General features: G+C 62.7%; 2 protein-coding genes across 2 annotated transcripts in view; one reads left to right on the top strand and one right to left on the bottom strand.

Moving 5' to 3' along the window:
* Positions 1-3,094: 3,094 nt before the first annotated feature.
* MPND (MPN domain containing) lies at positions 3,095-12,763 on the top strand. Its single transcript, XM_004441401.3, has 12 exons — positions 3,095-3,631; positions 4,405-4,641; positions 6,864-6,996; positions 7,243-7,327; positions 7,452-7,548; positions 7,797-7,869; positions 7,949-8,025; positions 8,832-9,000; positions 9,099-9,169; positions 9,910-9,999; positions 11,309-11,401; positions 12,344-12,763. The coding sequence occupies exons 1-12, from the start codon at positions 3,095-3,097 to the stop codon at positions 12,428-12,430; spliced, it is 1,749 nt and encodes a 582-aa protein (XP_004441458.2). The 3' UTR covers positions 12,431-12,763.
* A 62-nt stretch (positions 12,764-12,825) lies between these two features.
* SH3GL1 (SH3 domain containing GRB2 like 1, endophilin A2) overlaps positions 12,826-24,689 on the bottom strand; it is a 32,176-nt gene continuing 20,312 nt past the window's right edge. Inside the window, exons 2-10 of the mRNA XM_004441292.3 lie at positions 18,555-18,623; positions 18,198-18,270; positions 17,120-17,263; positions 16,543-16,676; positions 16,158-16,316; positions 15,812-15,915; positions 14,909-15,033; positions 14,704-14,760; positions 12,826-14,229 (exon numbers count right to left, since the gene is read on the bottom strand). Coding sequence (XP_004441349.1) covers positions 14,033-14,229; positions 14,704-14,760; positions 14,909-15,033; positions 15,812-15,915; positions 16,158-16,316; positions 16,543-16,676; positions 17,120-17,263; positions 18,198-18,270; positions 18,555-18,623 — 1,062 coding nt within the window. The 3' untranslated portion in view covers positions 12,826-14,032. The remainder of the gene's footprint in view (positions 14,230-14,703; positions 14,761-14,908; positions 15,034-15,811; positions 15,916-16,157; positions 16,317-16,542; positions 16,677-17,119; positions 17,264-18,197; positions 18,271-18,554; positions 18,624-24,689) is intronic.

Below are 24,689 nucleotides of genomic sequence, written 5' to 3'. Positions count from 1 at the left end.
AGCTGAGAAACAGGTTCCAGGGGAATTTCCTCCCTTCTGTCAGCTCCCGGGCTGCCTCCTCTGCCAGCGCTGGGCGGGGGCTGGGCTGGGCAGGTCCAGCGATCCCAGGGGAATCCCGGCCTCTCTGGTCTCCGGCTGGGAGGGACTTGACATCTTTACTATGTGGAGTCTTATCCATGGACATGGTCTGCCTCTTTGTTTATTTAAATCTGATTTCTTTCATCACTGTTGTGTAGTTTTCAGTACACAACTCCTGTACCTATTTTGTCAGCTTTGCATCTAAGCATTTTTTAAAGCGTTTTTAATTTAATGTAACGTATTTTTCATTCTGGTTTCACACATTCCTTGCTAGTATACGGACGTGCAATTGATTTTGGTGTGCTGATCTTGTATCCGACCACCATGCTGAATTAACTCATTAATTAGTTCTGGGGGTGTTTTTTTGTAGATTTCTTGGGATTTTTCTAAGTAGGCTGTCGTGTCAAATGCAAAGAGGCCTGGTTTTATTTCTTCCTTTCAATCTGTCGGCCTTTTATTTCCTTTTCTTGCCTTATTGTGCTGGCTAGGACTTCCAGCACTGTGTTGAATGAGAGTGGTGAGAGTGGGCATCTTTGCTTTGTTCCCAGTCTTAAAGGGAAAGTGTCAATCTTTCACATTAATCACCATCACAACTGAAGCTTTTGTAGATGCTCTTAACCAACTCCAGATAGTTTCCCTCTGTTCCTAGACGGCTGAGAGGTTTTATTGTGAGGGAGTGTTGAATTTTGTCAAATGCTTTTTCTGCATCAATGATACAATTGTGTGACATTTTTTCTTCAGCTTGTGTGTGAGTTTTCTACAGCTGCCGTAACAAATTGTCACAAATTTAGAGGCTTAAAAGAATGCAAATGTATTATCTCACGGCTCTGTAGGTTAGAAGCCCTACACGGATCTCACGGAGCTAAAATCAAGGTGTTGGCAGGGCTGTGTTCCTTTCTGGAGGCTCAAAGGATGAATCTATTCCCTTGACTTTTCCAGCTTCTAGAAGCTTCCCGCATTCCTTGGCTCACGGTCTCCTTTCTCCATCTACAAAGCCAGCGACAGCGGGTGGAATCCTCACCTCATATCACTCTGAACTTCTCGTTTCCACGTTTAAGGACCCTCGTGGTTACATTGGGACCACCCAGATAATTCAGGATAATCTCTCTATTTTAAAGTCAGCTGACTGGCAACTTTAATTCCAACTGCAACCTTCAATCCCCTTTGCCACGTAAACCTAACATAGTCACAGGTCCTGGGGATTACGACCTGGCCACCTTTAGGGACCATTATTCTGCCTACCACAGCCTGTTGAATATGGGTAGATAACATTGATTGCTTTTGGAATACTGAACCAGCTGTGCATCCCCAGAATAAACTCCATTTGGTCATGGTGTATAATTCTTTTTATATATTGCCAAATCCTATTTCCTAATATTGTGTTAAGGATTTTCACGTCTTTATTCACGAGGGATAGGGTCTGTAGTTTGCTTTCTTTGTACCGTGCTTATCTGGTTTTGGTATCAGGGTAACGCTAGCTTCATAAAATGAATTGAGAAGCGTTCCCTCCTCTTCAATTTTCCAGATTACATACAAGTGGTGTTAATTCTTTGGCTCTTCGGTAGAATTCTCCATCAGGGCTGGACATTTCTTTTTCCAGAGTTTTTAAGTTACAAATTCAATTTCCTTAATAGAAATAGGGCTGCCTGGACTTTATACACACAGCCAAGAATAGCCTTTGGAATCCACTCCAGAGCTGTGTGACTCTGGGCAATTCTGCATCTACTGAACGATCTAATAAACTCGATAACAGCATCTGCCATATAGGCGTGCCGTAAATGGTAAATGGTTAATAAAGTCACAGAGGTTAGTTTTAATTTATCAAAGGCAATCGGGAGCCATAGAGGGATTTAGAGCGGAGGTGGGAGCTGATAACAGTTGCATTTTAGAAAGATCCCTCTGCAGCGGGAGGGGAAGCTGGATGGGGTCGGGGGTCAGTATGGAGGCCTGAAGCCCAAGAGGAGATGGCCAGGGTCCAGGCGGGAGAGGCTGGAGGTCCACCCCAGGATTTTGGAAGAGAGTCGAAGAGAAAGTGAGCTAGGACATGGGGGCATAAACAGAGGCCCGTTTGGGCCCTGCTGAGTCTAGGGGGCTGGGGTATCCCCAGTTGGTGGCTGGCCCCGCGGTGGGGGTGGGGGGGACTCCAAAAGGAGGCCTGGTCAGGGCAAAAAGAGCGTAATAATAATTCACATCGATCCAGCTCTTGCTCTATGTCAAGGCTCCCAGCAGCTTGGGGGAGCCCCCACCCTGCGCCTGCAGCCCTGCCGGGAACCGGGGGCGAGGTCCCGGGACAGAGGCCGGGGACAAAGGACACGGACGCGGCCAGCCCGCGCGCATCCCGTCAGGCTCCGCCCACAGGCACTGTGCGCGCGGGGGGGCGGACCCGCGGGGCTGGTTTTGACCCGGGAGCTGATTGGCTGGCTGAGGACCAGACCCTGCAAGTGATTGGATGCGTGAGTTTCAGGGGCCCCTGTTGATTGGCCCCCATGGGGGTGCGGTCCCAGTTCACCGGAAGCAGCATTTTAACATTGATTGGCTGGAGGGAATCCAGCGGCTGCTGCCTATTGGCTGAAGATGAAATGGCCCTCCTATAATTGGTTGGCGGGCTCCGCTCTGGTCCAATTCTAGAATCAGCCGGGGGGGGGGGTGGGCGGCTGTAAGTTAACCCTTTCAAGACTGCACCCGTCTTGGGCGCTTTGGACCCGCGGGTGCGGCTGCTGCCCCCTTCTGGCCCCAGGGCGCTGTGGCTCGTTCTCCCGGGCCTCAGTTTCTCCTCTGGTCCCAACGGCCGAGGCCTCTGCGTCCCTCAAGAGGGGTGGCCGCGGACCTCAGTTTCCCCGCCCGTCCTAGCGGGCTGAGCCCCCCGCGCCCCCCAGCCCCAGGGGTGGTGCGCTCGGGTGGAGCCACTAGTCCCCCAAAGCGGAAGTCCCGGGCCTCAGTTTCCCCATTTGTGCCCACGGGCTCTCGGTAACCACGCCCTTCCCACGGAGGGTGGCCGCAGGCCTCAGTTTCCCGGATGGTCCCGAGGGCTGAGTCCCCCGACCCCCTGTCCCCAGTGCGCAGGCCCAGGGCCTCAGTTTCCCCGCGCGCCCCGCGGGCCGAGCCCCCCGCGCGCCCCCCGGCGGCGGCCAATGGCTGCGGCGCCCCGTTCGGGGCGGAGCCGCGTCACGTGCCGGGAAGACAGAGGCGGCGCGCCCGGGGCGCCCGGGGCGGAGCGGCCATGGCAGGCGCCGGGGGCGGCGGGGCGGCGGGGCCGCCCGGGGGCGCGTGGTCCCCGCGCTGCAGCCTGTCGCTGCCCGCAGCTCCGGAGCCGCCGTCCCCGGCGGGCGGCGCGGCCGAGGAGGCGCCGGATGAGGACGAGGACGAGCCGGAGGCCGAGGACCCCGAGCGCCCGGCGGGCGCGGGCGGCGCGCGCAGCGGTGGCGGCGGGGCCGGGCCGGGGGGCGGCGGCGGCCCGGGGGGCGCGCTCCCCAGGCGCGCGGTCACGCTGCGGGTGCTCCTCAGAGACGCGCTGCTGGAGCCCGGCGCCGGGGTGCTGTCCATCTACTACCTGGTGAGCCCCCCTCCCCGCATCCCATCCCGGCTGGGGCGCGGAGGGGAAACTGAGGCCCGGAGCTCCCCGGCTGCAGGCCGAGCCCGGTGTGGGGAGGGGAAACTGAGGCACGGGGCATCCAGACCCTGCACGAGTTCTTCCGGGCGGGAGGACATCGTTCACCAAACGCCCCATTCCACAAAGGAGAAACTGAGGCTCGGAGAGGACACCACGGCCTCCTTGGCTGTGTGACCTGGCTCAACCTCTCCGTATCCCAGTTTCCTCATCTGTAAAATGGGATTTTTTTTTTTTCCTCCCGTGGGGTGGTATGAGGATTAAATGAATAAAGCGCTCAGCAGGGTGCCTGCTATGCAGTAAGTGCTGTATAAGTGTGCACTGTTATTCCTGTTATTGGTACTTTGTTGTTGTTGGATGTGTGAATGGGAGCAATTTGTGAATTGAGCGCCTGCTGTGTGCCAGGCTGTGTGTTGGGTGTTAGGGGCACCGCACTGATCAAGACGGACCCTGTTCTCACCCTTTGGGGGCTCCCAGTCCAGAGAGGGGAGAGGGGGGCAGACACATAAACGGGCAGTTTTGATCCAGGCTGATCAGGATTGTGGCTGGACCTGCAGGTACTGGGAGGCACCCAAGCTGGAAGGCTTCCTGGAAGGGGTGCTGTGGTGGGAAGTGGGTGCCAAGCCCCGGGGAGCAGCATGAGGTCAGGGAGGACTTCCCGGAGGAGGGGCCTTGCTGGGTACCAGGTCCTGGGCCCAGCCAGCCTGCTGTCGCTGCAGGGAAAGAAGTTCATGGGGGACCTGCAGCCGGACGGGAGGATCGTGTGGCAGGAAACAGGGCAGGTGTTCAACTCGCCCAGCGCCTGGGCCACCCACTGCAAGAAGTTGGTGAACCCAGCCAAGAAGTCCGGCTGTGGCTGGGCCTCCGTCAAGTACAAAGGCCAGAAGCTGGACAAGTACAAGGCTGCCTGGCTCCGGCGGCACCAGCTTCACGTGCCCACAGTCACCGCTGATGAGGTGCGTCCCTACTCACTGTCTGATAAGGAGTGCCTAGAGAGAGGGGATGTTGCAACTGGGGCTTTGAGGGATGAGTAGGAGTTTTCAGAGCAAGATGAAGGGAAGAGCTTTCCAGAGGGAGGGAATGGCAAGGCAAAGCCATAGCTGATGCAGCTGGAGGTTCACATGTTTCGGGTAGCTGAGGGGGCTGGAGACGTTGGTAGGGACCAGTTCTGCAAGGGTCTCGAATGCCATGATAATAATAGATCTTCTTTGAAGATTCATCAGCTGGGTAAACTTCTGGCTGGCGAGTCTGAAATCTGTAGGGCTGCTGGCAGGCTGGAAACTCAGGTGGGTGTTGATACTGCAGTTTTGAGGCCTAATTCCTAGTTTTCCAGGAAACCTCAGTTTTTGCTCTTAAGGAACTTCAACTGATTAGATGAGGCCCACCCCCATTATCAAGAGTAATCTCTATTGAAAGTCAGTTTATTGTAGACGTGAACCTCATCTACCGAATGCCTTCACAGCAACACTGAGACTGGTGTTTGATTCAATAACCGGGTACTGTAGCCTAGCCTAGTTGACATATAAAACTACCCTCACACCACGTCATAGGGCTATTCATTCAGCAGGTATTTAGTAAGTGCCAACTGTGTGCCGGGCTCTGTTCCTGGCACTGTAGATAAAGCAGAGAGCAAAATAGAAAAGTCCCTGCCCTCGTGAAGAGAGAGAGAGACAAAGATACAAAATAAGTCTATCTTATAGCGTGTCGGAAGAAGTGAGCAGGGGCAGGGGATGGGAGGGGGGCTAGGGTGGTCAGAGAGGTCCTCACCGAGAAGGTGACATTTGAGCAGAGAACTGAACGAGGGGAGGAGATCTGGGAAACAGTCCGTGCAAAGGCACTGGGGCAGGACCGGGCCTGTCGTGTTGGAGGAACAGCGAGGAGCCCGTGTGGCTGGAGCAGAGGAAGTGAAGGGGAGCGAGGGAGGAGGGAGGGCAGGGAGGGGACGGGGCAGGTCGTGCAGGGCCTGGGGGGCCACGGGGAGGACTCGGGCTTCTCCCCAAAGGGAGCGGGGAGCCCTGGAGGGCTGTGGACAGAGGAGGGGGGCCCTGACTCAGGGGCTCACAGGCGCCCTCTGGTGGCTGCTGCGGGGAGGACAGACTTGCGGGGGCAGGAGCAGGGGACCAGGGCGGTCCAGGTGGGCAGTGATGGGGTGGCCCAGGCCGGCCATCGAGGGGGGAGAAGTGGGCAGGTTCTGGCTAATTTTGACAGTGGATCTGACGGGGTTTCCTGATGGACCATATGTCGGTGTTAAGAGATGTTTTGTTCTGAGCATGTGGGTGGATGGGGTTGCCCCCTCAGAGATGTGGGGATTCGGGAGGAGCAGGTCTGGGGGGACTGTCGGGACGGCGTGGCCGAGTTGAGTGAGACCCCCATGAGCCCCCCACGGGGAGACATCGAGGGGCCGCTGGACCCCGAGTCTGGGGCTCAGGGCAGGCCTGGGCTGGAGTCAGGACGGTGGGCATCGTTGGGTGTAGAGGGGGTTCCAGCCCCGAGGGTGGACGAGGCCTCCCAGATGGCGGTGGGGGAGGGAAGAGGCCTGAGGACTCGGCCCTGGGCCCACAAGGGAGAGAGGGGAGACCGAGGGTCCCGGAGAGGTGGGAGGGAAGCCGGGCAAGTGCGGGTCCCTGAGGAGTTCCCAGGAGGAGGGGGAAACGTCAAGGTCAGATGCTGCCAAGAGGGGAGGGGACAGAGACTGAGATGTGGCCATTGGGTTTGGACACAGAGAGGTCCCCTCTGCAAGGGCGGTTTAGGAGAGAGCAGGAGGAGAGGTATTGAGAGAATTTAATAAAATGATCCATGCAAAACGCTTGCTTCATTAATGCATGGAGTAACAGTGCGTACGCTAAGTGCTTTGCACGCATTACCTCATTTCCCTCTGACGCCCCCGCTATGGGGCTGGAGGTCATGCCATTTTACAGATGAGGCGAATAGCGCTCAGAGGGGTTAGGGCGCTTGCCCGAAGTCACACAGCTTGCAAGAGGCAGAGGCGGGATTCGAACTTTCAAGGCTGGCCCGGAGCCTAGCCCACCTTTGCTCACTCACGCCCTCTAGTGGGCACTTGGGGCAACAGCAGGCACCTAAGGCTCAGCCCAGCCAGGGGTCTGTGTAGGACTTGGTGGGGAGGGTGGGGGCCACCCAGCTGAGGGTCCCGCCGCTGTCCCCCACCCCACCCCGCCAGAGTCCGGCCAGCGAAGGGGAAGAGGAGGAGCTGCTGATGGAGGAAGAGGAGGAGGAGGTTCTGGCAGGGGTCTCAGTGGAGGACAAGAGTCGGAGACCACCAGTGAAGGGCCCCTCGGAGCCTGCCCACCCGGGTGAGAGGCGTGGGGTAGGGGAGGGGACAGGTCTGACTTTTCTTTTCTTCAGCGCCCCCAAGATGCCTGGCTGACAACCCGCCAGCTGATTTCCCAGCCCCGCCGCCTGATTTCCCAGCCTCGCCGCCTGATTTTTAAGGCTGCCTCTGGAGTTTTGGCCTTCTTGGGCCGCCCCGTCTTGGTTTTCCAGTTCCGGTCAGGGGAGGGACTGATGCTCCCTTTTTCCCCTTACCCCCTACCCCGCAGAGGCCACGCCCCCGGGGAAGCGGGTGGAAAACAAGATCCGGGCGCCCGTGCGCTACTGTATGTTGGGCAGTCGCGACTCCGCCAGGTCAGTTAAGCCCCCCCACCCCCAGCAGGGTTGGGACAAGGCCTCAGATTCTCAGAGCTGGCTGTGGGGGCTGGGGAGCCAGCTTGGGGGGTCCTGAAGCTGTGGGACCCTCTGGCTCCTACAGGAACCCCCACACCCTGGTGGAAGTAACATCCTTCGCAGCCATCAACAAGTTCCAGCCGTTCAACGTGGCCGTCTCCAGCAACGTGCTGTTCCTGCTGGTGTGTGCACGGCCCCCGCCTTGTCCCTTGGGGGCCGGGGGCTCCCAGGCCTGGGCAGGGGGCTGGTGCGCCCGGGAGGGGGGTGTCCCCGGAATGTTAGCCCTGTGAGGGCAGGGACCTTGTGTGCTTTGTTCACTACTGGTAAACAGTAGGCGCTCAATCAATGTTTGAAGAGGGAGGTGGGCGGGCTGGCATCTGGGGCCGGGCTGCAGCCTGAGCGGGTCTTCCGATGTCCCTCCCCTTCCCAGGACTTCCATAGCCACCTGACTCGCAGCGAGGTCGTGGGGTACCTGGGGGGCCGCTGGGACATCAACAGCCAGAGTGGGTATTTGGGCCCTGGTGGACAGGGGGGTGTTTGGGGCCGGGCTCGATGTTCACGCCTTCTCCTGCCCCCGCGCAGTGCTCACCGTGCTGAGAGCCTTCCCCTGTCGGAGCCGGCTGGGGGACGCGGACACCGCGGCCACCATCGAAGAGGAGGTGATGGGGCGCACGGGGACCGTGCATTCTGGGGAGGGCTGGCAGGGACACAGCTGTCCTGGCCCCCGTGTCCCGGCGGCTAGCACAGTGCCGACGCTCAGCAGGTGTGCAAATGAGTGTGTGAGCCTGCAACCCCACGATCGCACTTGCTCTGCAAACATGTCCAGCCCCTTCCCTTCTGAGCCTCAGTTTCCACGCCGTGCCTGGCACCTAGTGAAAGCTCCATAAATATTAGCTGCCATCCTTAATAATGTTTTCCGAGTGGTGCGTAGGATGCGCGTGGAGCTGTGCTCATGCACCCACGCCCACCTTCTCGGGGGACCGTCAGTGTCCCTCGGGGGCAGGTGAATGGGTGTTGATTCCTTGCGCAGGTTTCTCTGCCCACTGTTCCTTTCTCTTTACGCATGCGCATGCGCTTGCCTCTACTCGCTCCGGGCATCCGGGAAAGCCTTGTCCTGCTCCTTCGCACGCCCGTCCACCTATCTCTATGTAACTATTGAGTGCCTACTGTGTGCCAGGCGCTGTTCTGTGGTAACCTTTTGCCTCTGCATTATGACAGGCGCATCTTCTTTATGTATATATTTGTTGACTGTCGCCCCACTGGAGTCGGTGAGGGTGGGGCAGGGTCTGTCTTGGTCACTGCTGTGTCTCCAGGCTTGGTACACAGCAGGCGCTCATAACACGTTGGCCGCGCATGGGGCTGGGTGGGTGTCAGCAGCGCTGGCTGCAGGGAGTGGTGGGGGCGCACCGGGCTGGTAGAGCCCCCAGCCCCCGCCCGCCCGCCGCAGCCGCGCCTCTGCCCCCAGATCTACCAGAGCCTGCTCCTGCGGGGCCTGTCCCTGGTGGGCTGGTACCACAGCCACCCGCACAGCCCGGCGCTGCCGTCGCTGCAGGACATCGACGCGCAGATGGACTACCAGCTGCGGCTGCAGGGCTCCAGCAACGGCTTCCAGCCCTGCCTCGCCCTGCTCTGCTGTAAGTCCCGGGGTGGGGTGCGCATGAGCCTGTGCGTGCGGCCCCCCGGCGCCCCCGAGCTCCTCGGGCCCAGCCCCTCTCTCACCCTCTTCCCCCAGCCCCTTACTACTCAGGCAACCCGGGCCCGGAGTCCAAGATCTCGCCCTTCTGGGTGATGCCGCCCCCTGAGGTAGGCGGGGCTGCTGGGGGAGGCGGGAGGCAGGCGCGCGGGGCGGGGCGTCGGGTGATGTGGGCGGGGTTAGGTCGGCGGGGCGGGGGTCGTGTGGTGTGGGCGGGGCCAGGTCGGCGGGGCGGGGCCTGGCGCTTGGGGGGGGGGCGTGTGGTGTGGGCGGGGCCAGGTCGGCGGGGCGGGGCCTGGCGCTTGGGGGGGGGCGTGTGGTGTGGGCGGGGCCAGGTCGCCGGGGCCGGGCCGGGCGCGCTTGTTGACAATCCAGGGCCGGAACTCTGGTTCGGGGCCCATTTGGGGAGCTGGGGCCACCGTGTCTCCCGTCTGTGAAGTGGGAACTTAATCGTTGCCCTATGTGAGGCTCCAGTGAGGGCCTGGGTGTGGGGGATGTTGAAAAGGCGGGGGCTCCACCTGTAGCATCCTGCTCTTGTTATCAAGATGGCCTCCACCCTAGACCTTGCCTGGTTTCATTCCCCAAGTCCATCTTGGGATCAGATCTCAGCTTTGGAAAGAAATTCCAGGGCAGTGGCTCCCTGCTCCTCTCCTGTCCGGGGGATGCCACCCCGACCCTTGTGACACTGCCAGGTTCCACTAAAGTCCCACGTGGCTCTGAACCTCTGATCCCAGTGTAGAGCCAGGCCTGGAGGGTCTATATTCCCGGCCCAGGGCACTTCCCGCTGTCCCCTGCCGTCATGGGATGGGCGCTGGGGGAGCTGGTGGTGACTGGCTCGTGTCCCTGCCAGCAAAGGCCCAGTGACTACGGCATCCCCATGGACGTGGAGATGGCCTATGTCCAGGACAGCTTCCTGACTAATGACATCCTCCATGAGATGGTGAGCTCATCCCGGGTGGGGTGGGCGGGGGCCCCAGGGAGGGGCGGGTGGCCGCTGAAGGCGCCCGGCTGGACGGACGGGACCCGGTCAGACTCAGGAAGCCGTGGCTGCATGCGCCAAGTCAGGGCCTGGGTCAGGCTCGTCTTCCGCTGCTGAAAATCACCTGTGGCTCTTAGGATCCGTCCCAGATCCTTGCCGCAGCCCCTCCCTCGCCCACCTGCTCCCCTACCTGGCCTCACTGCTGTTCTGGAACATGCCAGGCCCGCCCCCACCTCAGGCCTCTCACCTGTCCTGATGCTCCAAGGGGAGACATGTGGAGGACTCAGGTGTTACCTGACAAATGTATTTTTTTTTTTTTTTTTAAAGATTTTATTTATTTATTTTTTCCCCCAAAGCCCCAGCAGATAGTTGTGTGTCACAGCTGCACATCCTTCTAGTTGCTGTATGTGGGACGCGGCCTCAGCATGGCCAGAGAAGCAGCGCGTCGGTGCGAGCCCGGGATCCGAACCCGGGTCGCCAGCAGTGGAGCGCGCTCACTTAACCACCAAGCCACGGGGCCGGCCCATGACAAATGTATTTTTAATGCCTACAGTTCAACAGGTGCTTAAAAAAACGGAGCTAGTTTGTCACACTTGCAATTTCAGCCCGAGATTGATAACTTGGGATGAGGCTAAACAGGGAGGGATGCCAGGCCTGCATGGATATAAAGAATTCATGTCCCGGGGCCGGCCCCGTGGCTTGGCGGTTGAGTGCGCATGCTTAGCTGCTGGTGGCCCGGGTTCGGATCCCGGGTGTGCACTGACGCACCACTTCTCCGGCCATGCTGAGGCCGCGTCCCACATACAGCAACTAGAGGGATGTGCAACTATGCGATACAACTATCTACTGGGGCTTTGGGGGAAAAAAAAAAAGGAGGAGGATTGGCAATAGATGTTAGCTCAGAGCCAGTCTTCCTCAGCAAAAAGAGGAGGATTAGCACGGATGTTAGCTCAGGGCTGATCTTCCTCTCACACACACACACACACACACACACACACACACAAAAGAATGCGTGTCCCTCTGCCTCTGGGGCAGTTGTCGCCCCCTCTGGGGGCCCTCCTGCTAAGCTCCCTTATTTCTCCTGGGTGGCACTCGGTGGTCCCTTCTTGGTGACGGTAATGTCTACGTGCCGCGTTAGACTGGAAGGCCCACGAGGGGCGGCACCGTCCGTCCTGCTCACTGCTGTATCCCAACACCTGGCTCGGGGCCTGGCGATCAGTGCGTGGGGAGGGTGGGAGCAAGGGGATCCCACCCGGCCCCTGTCCCATAGGTGCTGCTGGTGGAGTTCTACAAGGGCGCCCCTGACCTCGTGCGGTTCCAGGAGCCCTGGACCCAGGAGCACACCTACCTCGACAAGCTCAAGGTGAGGCCCACCCCGACTCCCATGCAAGCCCCCCTTTTCGGAAGACCACTCTTGGGGAGCTCCCAAGAATATACCCACAGGCAGCCTGAGAAACAGTGATTTCCTAACTTATGTGCAAAAGTGTTTCAGCCGGAAATTAACGTTGCAAAGAGAAGTCTTATTTTAGCACACGGGGGGGTGGGGGGTGGTGGTGAAACCTCCATCAGAAACACAGAAACACAGATGAGAATGTGAACGCCCCAGACCTCCTGGCCCTGGGGACGTCCCAGCTGGAGGGGCCGCTCTGACCCTGTTTCACACCAGGGCCACCCTCGGAGGGCACAGAGAGGGTTCTGATCTGATCTGGAAGCAAAGCTGAGCAAAAAAACAGCTGGTGTGGACGGCTCTCTCTGGCTCGTGGGGCCCACAGTGAGCGGGACATTTCCATCAGGCTTGGCGGCCTCGAGTGTGTCTGATTTATTTCCTGCTTGAGAGTCATTCTCAGAAGACACTCGCAACCCCGCTTTGCACAGAGACCCAGTTTCACACGTTCGCTTGTTTTGTTCAGACTTCAAAATAAACAGTGACCGGGACTTAACGCTGCCAGTGCTGGGGTGGTGTGGGGGTGGCCGTGGCTGCCTTTGGAGGCCCCGGAGCTGGGTGGTCCCGGCCTGCCTGCGGGGTGTGAGATCCAGCGGGGAGGCAGCTGGGGTGAGAGCAGGACCTGGAATGCAGCAAACCCCGCCCCCGAACAGGACCACATTCCACGCTAGGCAGCCGGCCTTCACTTACGCAAGGCTCCTCTCGCTAGAAAGAAAGCGTCCCTTTAGGGAACTGCCTTGCACCTCGGTTAGGAGGGCTCCTGGGCCCAGCTGCGGCGCTCGGGCCGGCGGGGGGCGGGCAGGGGAGGCCGGGCTGGGACCGTGGGGCGCAGCCCTGAGGCGCCAGCCCTGCCTGTTGCAGATCTCCCTGGCCAGCAGGACGCCCAAGGACCAGGGCCTGTGCCCCGTGCTGGAGCAGGTGTACAGCATCCTGCAGCAAGCGAGCTGAGGGCACCCGCCTCCAGGACCCAGGGCCCCAGGTCGGACTCGGCCTCTCGCCCCTGCTGGCGCCCGCCCGGCAGCTCTGGGCCAGGGCAACGGGTCTGGGACTTGGTGTGTGATTGCGGCGGCGGGGGCTCCGATAATAAAGGAGAGAAGCAAACAGCCCCGGCTGTGTCTCGCCCCAGGCGCGCAGGCTGATGTCGGCCACGCGGGGTGCAGGAGGGGACACTGTTCACGCAGCCCTGGGTGTGGACCTCCTGGGGCCTCAGGGACGAACTGCCACGCGGGTGACAGGCAGATGACCGCTGCCCTTCCCCGGCTCCCTGCAGGGCCCATGTGGGCCCTGCCCTGACCAAAGACCCCTCGGGAGGGCCCGCCCTGCACCACAACCAGGCAAGAATCTGTAGAAAGAGACATTTAATACTTTTTTTAAAAAATCAGGATTACATTTCACCCTTCCCTAGACTGTGACCAAGGCCTCGCTGCTCGGCTCAGCCGGGACGTCTGTGCCTTCCCCACGTGATGGCCATGAGGGGCCTTGGGGACAAGCAGAGCCTGATGTCCCCGGGGGCCTTACTGGGTCACCGGAGGGGAATGTGAACCAGGCCCAAGGGCCCGTTTAGCCAATTTGCAGATTAGGAGAGGGGAAGTGGGTGGAGGCCTGGGCCCTGCTTGTCTGGAGGAGACGGCCTGGCCGGGGCCACCGGTGACGGGGGGATGGTGCTGGGACCCTCCCCAAGGCGGTCCCAGCAGCCAGGGCTGTGGGAACACTCGCTCAGCAAAGCCATTGTGCCTGCCCTTTGGCAGAGCGGAGGCCGGGGGCTCCGTGGTCCCATGCGTGGCGTGTGTGTCTATGTGTGTGTCTGTGTGTGCAGCTGGTGGTGGCGGTTTGTGCCAGAGAAACGCTCCGTGTGCTGGGCTGGGGTGGGCACCCTGAGGGGGCGCAGGAGGGCAGCAGAGGGCCTCAGCGCCCTGCAGGGGAGACGAGGGCCGCCCAGTGCTACGGAGGAGCAGGCCTGTCCTCAGGGGACCTGGCCGAGGGCCCATGGCTGGAGTGAAGGGCAAGGCCCTCCCAGGGAGGGCGCATCTGTAGGTGTGCGTGCGTGTGGGGCCTGTGGAGGGAGTGTCAGGGGGAATTCGAAAGCAGGGTGGTGCGTCTTGGGTCCCGCTCAGAGCACCCCAAGCAGACATTCGATCCCATCCTGTTACGGGCAGGTTTCCTGGCACAGTGGGCTGGCCCAGTGTGGAGAGGACGGAGGAGGAAGAGGAGGGGGGGCTTTGAGTGAAGGGGCCCACCCGCAGTGACCAGGCCCTGGAGGGGCGGGAGGAAGTTAGTGTTTCTAAGAGCACCGTAGTGTGAGCCCCTATAGGGGCGCGGCTGGGCGGGGCAGCAGGAAGGAGGAACACTGCCCGGCCGGCCCCCAGGCGCCCCCGCCACTGTGGGAGGGCGCTAGTGTAAACAGGGGCCCCCGCCTCCCGGGGCCCTCCAGCCCTGCTCCCCCCGCCCCCGGAGCACCCACCGGGAGGCCCTGGGGCTGGACGGCCGCGGGCTGCGCACAGCCCTGCGGGGCGAGTGGCACGGAGGAGACGTGGCCGGGGCGGCGGCGCGTCACTGCGGCAGAGGCACCAGCACCTCCACGTAGCTGAGCGGGAAGAAGCCCGACTGGCCGTGGAGCAGGCCCTCGTACCAGTTCTCGTCGATCTGGTTGGTCAGCGTGATGATGTCGCCCTCGCGGAAGCCCAGCTCCCCGTCGTTCTCGGGCTCAAAGTCGTACAGGGCCTTGCAGCTCGGCTGGTCCAATGGCGCTGGGGGCGGGCAAGGGCTGGGCTTCCACCGGCCTCGCCGGCTCACGGGGTGACAGCCCCCCTGCCCCCGGCCCCCAGCCTGGTCCCCCTGCCTCCCCGCTCCTCCGTCCCCCGAAGGAGAGCCGCTCCTTCCTCCAGTGCGCCCCAGGTTGTCAGGAAGAAGGGGCAGGTGACAAGAGGGACGGAAAGGGCTGAGTGGCCATCTAAACGCTCTTGGAGGAGCTGGGGACGCCCAGTGGCATCGGGATGACAGAATGACCAGAGGCCCACAACCCTCAGGGTGCCACTTGGGCCCCGGTGTCCAGCTCCTCCCCTGCTCGAGACGGGCTGAGAGGGCCCAGCACAGCGGGGGTTCACTTTGACCGGAAAAAGGGAGGAGGAGAAAGACCCTTCTGGAACAGACTAGAAAGCAGCGTTACAGACCAAGGCTGGGAGGGTGCAGGGGCAGGGCCTGCACCAGTGGCGGACACTCACGCATGCTCCTGCTGGGGGTCCGGATGGGCTTGTCTGAAGATCGGAAGGATGACGAGGCTGCGTGCAAAGCACAGAGGTGGGCTGGGGACTCGGGGCGGGGGACACGGGGCTGGGTACGGCGGGGCGGGGGACGTGGGACCGGGGCCCTTTCGCAGAGGGCTGGGCTCTCACAGCCCTGGGACAGTGCGCCCCGCCCGCCCATTACCTGTGATCTTGGGGGCTGTGGCGCAGGGGAAGCCCCCGTTGGACTGCTCGGGCTCTCCAAGCTCGAAGGGCTCCCGGGGCTTGGGCTTGTATTCCCGTTTGGGGCGTGAAGAGGCTTCTCGCATCCTGTGTGCCGAAGGGGAAGGGAGAGCCATGAGCATCCCGAGCCCTTGCAGTCCGGGTCAGGGAACAACTCCCACCCCACGCTGTTCGTGCTGCTGCCCCAGGACTCAGGGTGGCACGTGGGAGGAGGGACCCTGGGGAGGCCGTCGGGGAACACGACACACAGGGGTGTCCTGGGTGGGGCCCGGGGACCATGCCTGGACGCAGAGGCCTGACGGATCCAACCAAAGGGCCCCCAGCCACCTCCCCCGACCCGGGCACTTCCCAGAGGCTGCCGACCTGAACCCTGCAACCCCTCGGCGCCCAGGAGCTGGTGCCCAACACGCCGCCCCCACCGGGGACCACCGCCACCCACGGCTTCCCTCCTCAGGCCCTGGGCGCTGACTGACTGCGAGGCGGCTCTTGGAGAGAGGAGTCCCGAGTGCACAGCAGGGGACGGGGAGGTGGCGGAAGGGGCCCCACCCTGACTCAGGCTCTTGGTCAGCTCTGAAACGCCCTGTTTGTCTGATCTCTGGTCCCTCAGGCCCCTCCAGCCCTCTCCTTCGGGACCAGGATGAGCCCGACAGGACCTGCTCCCTCCTGAGCCCCCCGCCCCCACACGTGCAGTCCAGGGATTCCTTATGAAAAGCAGCCATCCCTGCTGCTCTGGAAAGTTCCCCCGGCACGGCTGGGCTTTCTGGGGAAGCTCACGGCAGTGTCTTAGGGCCCCGGGGAGCAGGCCCAGGCATCCACAGTGGTGACACCAGGCTTCCGGGCGAGCAGAGTGCGGGATGGGGCTCACCTGCGCTTCAGCTTGTCGGCCAGCTCGTCCAGGATCTGCACGGCCTGCCGGTGGTAGTCCAGCTGGGCGTCCACCAGGGCAGAGAGCTGGCTCACCTGCTCGACCTGCAAGCCACCAGCCAGGGCTGAAAGGGCTGCCCTCCCTGTGACCCCCACCTCCTGGCCGCCTCCTGCAGGGAGCCTTCCAGGACTGCTCCAGCCACAGGGGCAGACCCTGCCCATCCACTGGACCCTCGAGCTGCAGCCCGGGGAGGGCGAAGGGGCTGAGGAGACCCCACAGCCTCAGTGGGCTGGCTGCTGCCCCTCTGGTCCTCCAGGTCTCCCTCCACGCGGGCGGGGGCGCGTACGTCGGTCTCCAGGAGGTTGTGCATGCTGGTCTCGGCCACCTCCTTGGACTCCTCGAACTTCTCCATGGCCTGCCGCAGCTCCTCGTCCGGGATGCGGCCCTGCCGCTTCTTCTTGTAGTCGAAGTCCAGGCGGCGTCCCTCCAGCTTCTTCAGGTGGTGCTGGGGCGGGCGGGGATGAGGGTCACACCGGGGCACCTGGGACCCCGGGAGGGCCGCCCCAACGCCCTGCGCCCTGCCTGCGGGGAGCCCGGCCCAGGCTGGGCGGAGTGGGTCCGGGAGGGGGAGGGGTGCGCCGCCTGAGCCAGCGGCCCCCGAGGGCTGCAGGGGGTGGGTGTGAGGGGCGGCCCTGCCCGTTCTGCAAGGAGACAGAGGGGGGCTGGCGCACCTGGATCTCCTTCAGGTCCTTGTCGCACAGGTTCTGGAGGGGGTCGATGAAGTTCTGCTTGACCTCTATGTCCAGGGAGTCCTTCACCTCGGCCAGGCGCTTCATGGACTCGCCCGCGTCCAGCAGGGCGTCGCCTGCGGACGAGGCGGCGGTGGGGAGGCCGTCACAGGAGGCCGTGGCCGATGGGGCCGAGACACCCCCAACTTCTAAACTGCCCCCACGGCCCGCGGCCAGGGACCCGGACGCCAGAATTCAGAACCAAACAAGGGAGCCTGAAGTCTGAATCTGAGCCGTGTGGCCGGGAGCTGGCGAGGACGGGGGTCGAACAAGCCACCCCCAACGCTGAGAAGGGACCGGGTTTGCCCTGACCCGGCGGTGGTGAGGGCGGGCCGTCCCATGGACTCTGCGCTACTCTGATCCTCCCTCGCCCCATCGGGGGGCTGAGGGGCTTCCTCAGGGGCCTCACTGTCCTCGCCTGGCCAACCAGCCGGCCCTGGAGAAGGTTCTGGGGTGGCAGGAGGGAAGCGCCGTCCAGCTCGCCCGTGCTCACCCCGCCCAGGCCCTCCCGCGGCCTCACCGAAGTTAGACTCGCCGCCCAGCTCTTTCCCGTGGCGGACCATGCACTCGCCCAGCAGGCCCTCCGGCTGCGGGTAGCCAGGGTTCTTCACCTGCCCGCGGATCTTGGACACTGTGTTGAGCATCGTCAGCTTGGCCCGCGAGGCTGGAACGGGACAGCACAGGTGGGCACAGGGGTGGCCTCTCGAGGAGCCGCCAGGCCTACACTCGGCCGGCACTGCTGGCTGCCCCCCCGACACTCATGTATTTCTAAAGCGCTCCCTTGGTCCAAGGAACCTCGGTTCCGGTGCCCGCTGACGGCCAGGCTACGAGGAGACCTCCCGGCCAGACTCCTACTCCTCTGCTCTGGGTGGCCACGAAGGAGCCCTGGCAGTGGGTGGGAGGTGACCGGCTCCCTGGGACCCCCAGGGCCTCCTGTCCTGGAGCACGGCTCTGACTGGAACCTCCTCTCCCTGGCCTGGGGAGGAGCCCCAGAGAAGCGGTGGCGGGCAGGTACAGGTGTGAACAGGTGCCCCAGACACGGACCTCCTCCCCGTGTCCTCATGCCTCTGCCCGCTCGGGTCCGTCCCTGGCACAGGCCTCGAATGGACACGGCTGCTTTTGTTGCCTGCCCTGCATCCACTGCCTCCCGCTACGGGAACCAACATTTGGATTGTCCTCGGGGAAGGGTCCCCACCCCCTTTCCCAGCCTAGGAGACCCCGCCTCATGCTCCAAAGGTGGGCGTGTGGCCAGGGCCTGGCAAACTGAGGAGGGACACCCAGTTTAAATTGGTCCAATGAGTCAGCTGGGAGAAAAGATGCTCTTCTTGCTGGGACTCTGAGCTGTTAAGGGTGATTTAAGGCTAAGATTGCCACGAGGAATGAGAACTGCCAGATGAAGCAGAAAGGAAACGCATGACCCTGAGAACAACCTTTCAACCCCTGGATCCAGCCATGCCTGAAACCTGCCTATCCCTGGGCATTTCAGTGCTGTGAGCCCATACATTCCCTCTTCATGCTCCGGTACCAGAAGATTCCTGACTGACCCAGAGACCCGAGGGTTCAGGGGCAGACCCCTCGCAGCTGGCTGGCCCCCCTACCTGGGTTGGGCTGCAGGTACTCGATGGTTCTGGCCAGCACTTCGGTCACAGCTTTGCTGGTAACGTCCACCTTCTGTAGAAAGAGGCAGCACGTGGGGTTTCGAAACCACTGGGGCACCCGAAGCCAAACCAAGGGCCCCTGGACAGCCGTTGCCCTGCTCCCCGGCCCCCACCTGCCTCAGGGGCTGCTCAGCCTCCCCGCCTCCTTGTCACTGGCTACGCTGTGTCCCCGTCACTGCCCGCTTGGGGCTGGGGGGACCTGCTCCCGTCTCATCCATCCTGATCAGCCCGCCCCACTCCCAGCCCAGCTGTCCGAGCGGGCCATGGGGGCTTGGGACACACCACCTCTACCATTACCTTCTCCATCTCTTTGAAGTCATCGTCAAGCTTGGTCCCTTCAGCCCCTCCAACCTTCTCACTGACCAGCTGGGGGACAGAAGAAGAGAACAGAGGGTGAGCCTCAGAGGAGAGGAGGCCCTGGGACATCCCCGATGGCTTCCCAGGGATGCTGAACGTGGCAGCCACTGGCCAGACGGGTGGCCGAGCGAGGCCTGCTCCAAATCCACATGCTGCTTCAAAATCCAGGGCAGGGGCACCATGTATACTGTGCAGACCGGCCCGGGCCCACCACGCGCGGACGGCGGGGCCACGGCTCAGCTCCGGGCGTGGTGCCCCCTCACTGGGGGAGTCGCGCACCTCCCTGTCCCCACTGCATTCCTGCCTCTCTAGGATGGGATCTCAGGGATCCCAGGCCCAGTGCTCCCCGGAGATGCATTCTCCGGGGTGCCTCCGCGAGGCGAGGAGGTCCCAGGGTGGAACGAACGGACCCCTGGCCTGTGGTGCCTAGAGTCCTTTCCCATCCCGTGTGCGTGCTCGCACACATGTTGGAGCAGCCATCTGGCCTGTGTCATTTCTCACGTTTAATCACATGCACCCTAGAACAGCACTGTGGCGTGCGTCATTTCTCATGTTTAACCACAGGCACCCACTCAACTTCCCGAGGGCCGGCAGCCGTCTCTGCCCACCGTCAGGACCCCTCCTGGGCTCCAGAGGGCAGCCTGCAGGAGTGGTCAGACCACAGGCCCTCGATGACAGGCCCACTGCCTTCTACCCGTGTGGTCTGGGGCAGTCGGCTTCACTGGGCCTCAGTTTTCCCGTCTGTAAAATGGGGTGGTGAGTGTGTGCTCACAGGGCTGCTGCGTGTGAGCACGTGCTCGGGGGCACGCCTGGCCCGAGGTAAGCACTGGCTACCCGAATCTCTGAGTGCTATTACTTTCCCCGTGCATCTTGTCCCTCCAGGGAACTGTGCAGAACTCCAGAGCAGCCCTGCCTGTCCGTCTCTATCCCCTTCCCCCACCAGGGGTCAAGAGGGGACGGGGCCACGTGCCCCCGCAAGTCAGCGGTTCTCAACTTGGCTGCACCGCAGCGTCCAGGAGGGTACGCTGCCTCGGGGGGACAGGAAGGAAGCAGGGCTGGTGCAGGGCGAGGTGACTGTCGCCACCTGGAGCAGCTTGGTTGCGCTCAGCCGTGCACCATCTTCTAGGGGCCCTGGCAGGGGCTGCCCTCCCGTTCTGCTAACAACTTTGTGAGGAAAGACCTCGGTCTCTCCCGAGGCATTTTTGGGCCGTTCCACTTTATTTCATGGGACAGTTTCACTTCTTTTGGTTATGGTAAAACAGGACATTCTCAAATTCAGTGGTTGCCAGAGAGAGAAATGACTTAGCTACCTGACGTGGAACGAGACTTCTGGTGAACTGGGCAGGGAGCTGCAGCACCGATGCTGAAAACCACACCTTCCGGCAGAGGGCCTGGGCCAGACGCCTGCTCCGTGCAGCAGGCGGAGACCACGGCCTGGTCCTTCCTCTGAGGGGAGGGGCACGGGCAGAGCCTGCAGCCTCTCCCGGGCCCGCCCCACGAGGCCAGATTTCCCTGGCCATCCTTGCTCCTTGGCTCCAGGGAGGCCGCACTGGAAGTGCCCGGGTCCCCACCAGTCTCCCCGTTCACCCCCGCCTGGGAGCTCCAAGCTCGAGTCCCCCACGTCCCTTTTCTCCAAGGCTCACAGGCTGGGAACCAGCACAAATGGACGAGGCCAACAGGAAAAAGAGGGAAGAGCAAAGAAGCCACACGCCAGCTGTAGCAACAGGATGCACAGGGCGCTGAGCGCGGGGCTCCCTGGGAGGCACGGACGCGGCTCCAGCGGGGAGGGGACCCGAGTGGTCCACGGGCGGAGCTGGGAGCCATGTGGGTTACCAGGAGATGACACCTTTGGGTGTGAGAAGCAGGCTTTTCTAGGGGCCACCTGGGGGCGTGAGCTGCACGTCTCGGAGCAGGCAGCCCCGGATGCTCAGCGGTCGGGACACTGTGCGTGGCAGTGCCCAGGAGTGCCCTGTCCGAGGGCAGGCCACGACCCTGACCTGCAGTCCTGCTCAGGGAAGCTGCACACACGTTTCTGGGCCGGACAAGAGCAGCAACCACCACTGTGGGACCAACACCTCCACGTGCAGAGTCTGCACCCAAATCAACAGAGCTCGCCTCCCGCGCTCGCTCGCTCGGTGCTCGCTGCAACCTGACCGTGTTCCACGCTGCGTGAGAGGACACTGAGGCTGAGGACTGAAGCCCACCCTTCCTCTCAGCATCTAACGAGCAGCCAGGGACCCGCGTGGGCTCGCGGGGTGGCTGCAGCACCCAAGGGCCGGCCGAGTGGGTCGGTGACCGCTGCCCTCTCTCCCGCAGGACTGTGACCGGGACAGTGGGCGGACAGCACAGCTTCCTGGCTCCACTTGGCTGGTCAGAGCCTGAGTCACTGGGTCCCGTGATGGCTGTCACTGTGAAACCCACACCGGGGCCCCCTGGGGTAAAGCTCTGCCCCCTTTCAGGTGCCAGCCCGCGCCCTACGGAGCCTTCTGCAGAGGCTCCAGGAGCCTGGGGCTAGGCGGCCCCTGCCGGGTGAGACCAGGGCTGAGAAGTTGCCGTGGGAGAGGCCGCCTCAGTCGGGCCTGGCCGCGGCCTCTGGAGACAACTTGCTGTTGCCCACCGGACGCTTCTCGGGTCTCTGCGAGACTGGCTCCCACACTCAGATCCCAGAGATCCCACACTCAGAGCCTCTCTGCTCTCCTGTGCCCCACCGCCCGGCGCTGCCCGCACACACTTCACCTTCCGCCTGGCACTGTCCGTTCCTTCTGTCTGTCCAGCGCCTGGGCGCAAGCCCGGGAGGAGAGGCCGCGCCTGCCTGGCTGGATTCCTCCTGCGCTGGCGTGGTGTGGGCCTCGGGCATGTGCTCAGTGGCCGTGTGCCCCACGAAGGGCCTAGAGTGGGCTCTCCTGGGGGACGGCCGGGCAGCTACATGTTAAGGAAGGTCCGCAGGAGGTCCTGAGACCAGCCAGGGGTGAGGGCCCGAGCCCAGGCCATCGGGTGATGCCGACTGAGTGCGGCTGCTCCACGACACCTCCGAGCATCCGCCCGCCCGTGTGTCTTTTTTAACAGCTTTACCGAGTATCACTGGCCTTGCACATGACCCACCGCCGTGAGCGGACACCTGGATGTGTTTTAGTGACCGCACTCGAGCCAGCTTCAGAGCACCCGCAGCCCCGCAGAAAGCTCCCTCGGGCCGTCCGCTGTCGACCCTGTGACCCCTGCTCTGCTGGCTCTCGCTCTCTCTAGCAGGCCTTTCCTGGAAACTGCACAGACGGACTCACACCACACATCTGGCCCCACTCGTATTCCCTCCCTGTTATTTTTAGCCTTTGGGAAGAGCGTGCCCTGCCCGCACCCAGGCTGCAGGCACCTCCAGGGCGGCCACGGGGTCCACAGCTCCACACCCCACAAGTTCAAACTACGGCTTAGACTGCGGAGGCGGTTACTGCCAGTGAGGGGGTAAGAGAGGCCCCAGTCCCGTTTGCTTCCCTCCATGCCCGACCCACCCCGGCCCCCATCCCACTTGGGCTTTGAATGACCATGTTTACGACGACACGCCTGCGAGTGACTGCAGTGGCCTGTTCAGGCTTTCGCGTCTATTAGCAGTGGAGCCGCACCATCTGATGCCACCTGTGAACCGGGCGCCCTGGAAGTGAGCAGGCCTGGAACGGAGAGGGGTCCTCATCCCAGAGCCCCTGTGACTTTGTCCGCACGTCTGGGCCGTGGGCGCTAGTGATGAGATGTGCTGGAGAAGGTGGCTACTCCTTCAAAGACTGGCATTCTTCAGCGTTCTGGACCTCTGGCCGTCCTTGGAGAGGAGCAAGATGCAGCAGGACAGGCCGCGAAAGGACCCGAGGAGACGCCGTATGCCGACCGCCGGCCACCAGGAACAAGGCGGGAGACGCTCTGTCACCCGGGGCGCCAGGACACGCCGGGCAGGCACACCCTCGGCGGCCTCGTGGGGGCAGCTGGAGCAGCAACCGATTCCTGCCGAGTCGGTGGCGCCAACGGCGGGCCTGCTAATTGAATCATCGCAGCTGGGAAGCCTGATCGATACGACATGGAAAATCAACGAGCCCATCTGCAGGCTCGGTGACCCGGGCACACGGCTCACTGTGATGAATTAAGAGTTTAAGGAGCGGGAGGAGAAGGGTGGCAGGGGGAGGCGAGCAGGGCTGCTCGGGGCCCTGCTGTCCCAGGTGGGCGCTCCACGTCTTCCCGCTCCAGGTCCTGGCGCCTCGTCCGGCCATCAGTGCTCCAGGACCACCTCCCGGGTTACCAGCGGAGGCCTCCTCTCCCGGCCCGGGCCAGGGCCTGGGCCAGGCCTCCCCCCAACCCCCTGCCTGGCTAACTTCTCCCTGCCCGTCTGTTAGTGCCACACCAGGGGACAAGTCCCACAGCGGCTACAGAGCAGCCCCCTCCCTCCTCAGCGGTGAGGGCCGAGCCCAGAGCCAGGCCCAGAGCCGAGAGGCCACTCGTGGGCACTGGCTGGAGAGCTGGAGCCATCGGCATGGAAAAGGCGATGGGAGACAGCCCAGGGGCAGAAGGAGCCTGAGGGTCCAGGCCCAGCCATGGCTGTGTGGCCCCGGACGAGCCACCCTCGGGGTCTGGCCCAGTGAACGGTGCCCCCTCTGAGGCGCTGTGACCCGCGGCTCTCAGGTGTGAGCCCTTCTGGCTCCAGCTGGTGACCACTGTCAGGAGGGGGTGGACAGGCCGGTGCTAGCTGACGCCACGTTATGTGATGAACTGAGTCCGATGTGGGAGAGGGGCATGGAAGGGACGTGTGACTGTCCTGGTCCCCCTGGGGAGGGAGATAAGGTCAGACGGCCACACAGAGAATGAGAAGGGAGGTATAAACACGCCAGGACGGCAGCGGATGTGACTACCAGCGGGTGAGCCGCAGAGCCCGGCTCTGTCTGAGCCAGCCCTCCAGGGAAGAGCAGGGTCCCCACAGCAGAGCCAGGCCAGGCGGGCGGAGGCTGTTCTGGGGGAGATGCGGGTTCGGGGGCACAAGGGCCGCCACTCCTGGGACAGGCACCACGCAGGCACTGTCATGCATCAGGTCATTGTCACACGCTCTTGACGACGATGTGAGGACTGGGCACGCATTTTACAGGTGAGGAAACCGAGGGGCGGGAGGCGGGAGACGTTCGTAAGCGAGGAGCCGGGAGCTGCGCCCAGGCTGTGGACAGGCCTCCACCCTACGCCGCACCCCGCACTGGAGGACCGGTCAGCCATGGGATGGGGTAAGGCCCGGGGCCTGCGCAGGGCCTCTGACGGCCATGAGGGGGCGTCAGACTGCCCCATATGCAGAATGCCCGGACAGGGGAGGCCCCGAGAGGCGACTGCGGAGCCCAGGCAGGGCCGGGAAATTCCTGAACTGAGGTGACGCACGGGGTGCGGTTGGGGGGACGGGGACGGACACACGCGAGGATGGACACGTTTGCCTCTGAATCCCTTCCAGCTGCGACGCCCCTCCCGCTGGCCTCCTGACACCTGGAGGGCCGCGTGCCCCACACTTAGAGCAACCCCCCCCCGTTTCCGTCCCAGTCTCTGTCTCGTGACGCAGAGTCCACGACATGGACAGAGCCCAGGCTGGTCTGCTGCCCGGCCGATACGTGAAGCCGCCGGCCTTCTCGGGTCTCCTCTCTCCCTGTGCTCCTGGGCCCCGACTTGGAGATGCTGGCAGAGACACCAGACGGTGTGCTCTTTGGCTAACCGGGCTTGCTTTCTGGAAAGGCCAGCAGAGCGGGCCTCTGGGGAGGCAACGTGCGTGGTGCACTGTCTGCCCTGAAGCCTCTCGGTGCTGTCCCAGGCCGGGAAACCTCCAGCGGCCCCCAGTGTCGTCAGGATACCAGAACGATTTCCAAAGCCTGGGCCCTCCCGAGTCGCTCAGTTATAAAGTGCTTGCTGCCGGGGGCGATGCTCTGGTTGGGGCAGCTCGGAGCTCCCACGTGGCTCTGAGAGTAAAGGCTACGGGTCAGGTCGTGGGGCTGGGCCACCGCCCTGAGGGGCGCAGGAGAGGTGCCACCGAAGTAGAGGCCACAGAAACATCATCTGTGCCCAAATGACGCTTCG

The sequence above is a fragment of the Ceratotherium simum genome, chromosome 39 (assembly GCF_057802395.1).
Source record: "Ceratotherium simum simum isolate JZ-2026a chromosome 39, ASM5780239v1, whole genome shotgun sequence".
Lineage (NCBI taxonomy): Eukaryota > Metazoa > Chordata > Mammalia > Perissodactyla > Rhinocerotidae > Ceratotherium > Ceratotherium simum.
Note: the sequence above shows the minus strand (reverse complement) of the source record. Positions and strands in the feature narration are given on the sequence as shown.

What these genes read in the sequence shown, in the direction of transcription:
- MPND (XM_004441401.3), top strand. Translation starts at nt 3,095, where the DNA reads ATGGTCCCGAGGGCTGAGTCCCCCGACCCCCTGTCCCCAGTGCGCAGG. An exon ending in CTGCCTCGCCCTGCTCTGCT is followed by an intron (nt 9,001 to 9,098) that starts GTAAGTCCCGGG and finishes CTCTTCCCCCAG; the next exon opens with CCCCTTACTACTCAGGCAAC. An exon ending in CCTACCTCGACAAGCTCAAG is followed by an intron (nt 11,402 to 12,343) that starts GTGAGGCCCACC and finishes TGCCTGTTGCAG; the next exon opens with ATCTCCCTGGCCAGCAGGAC.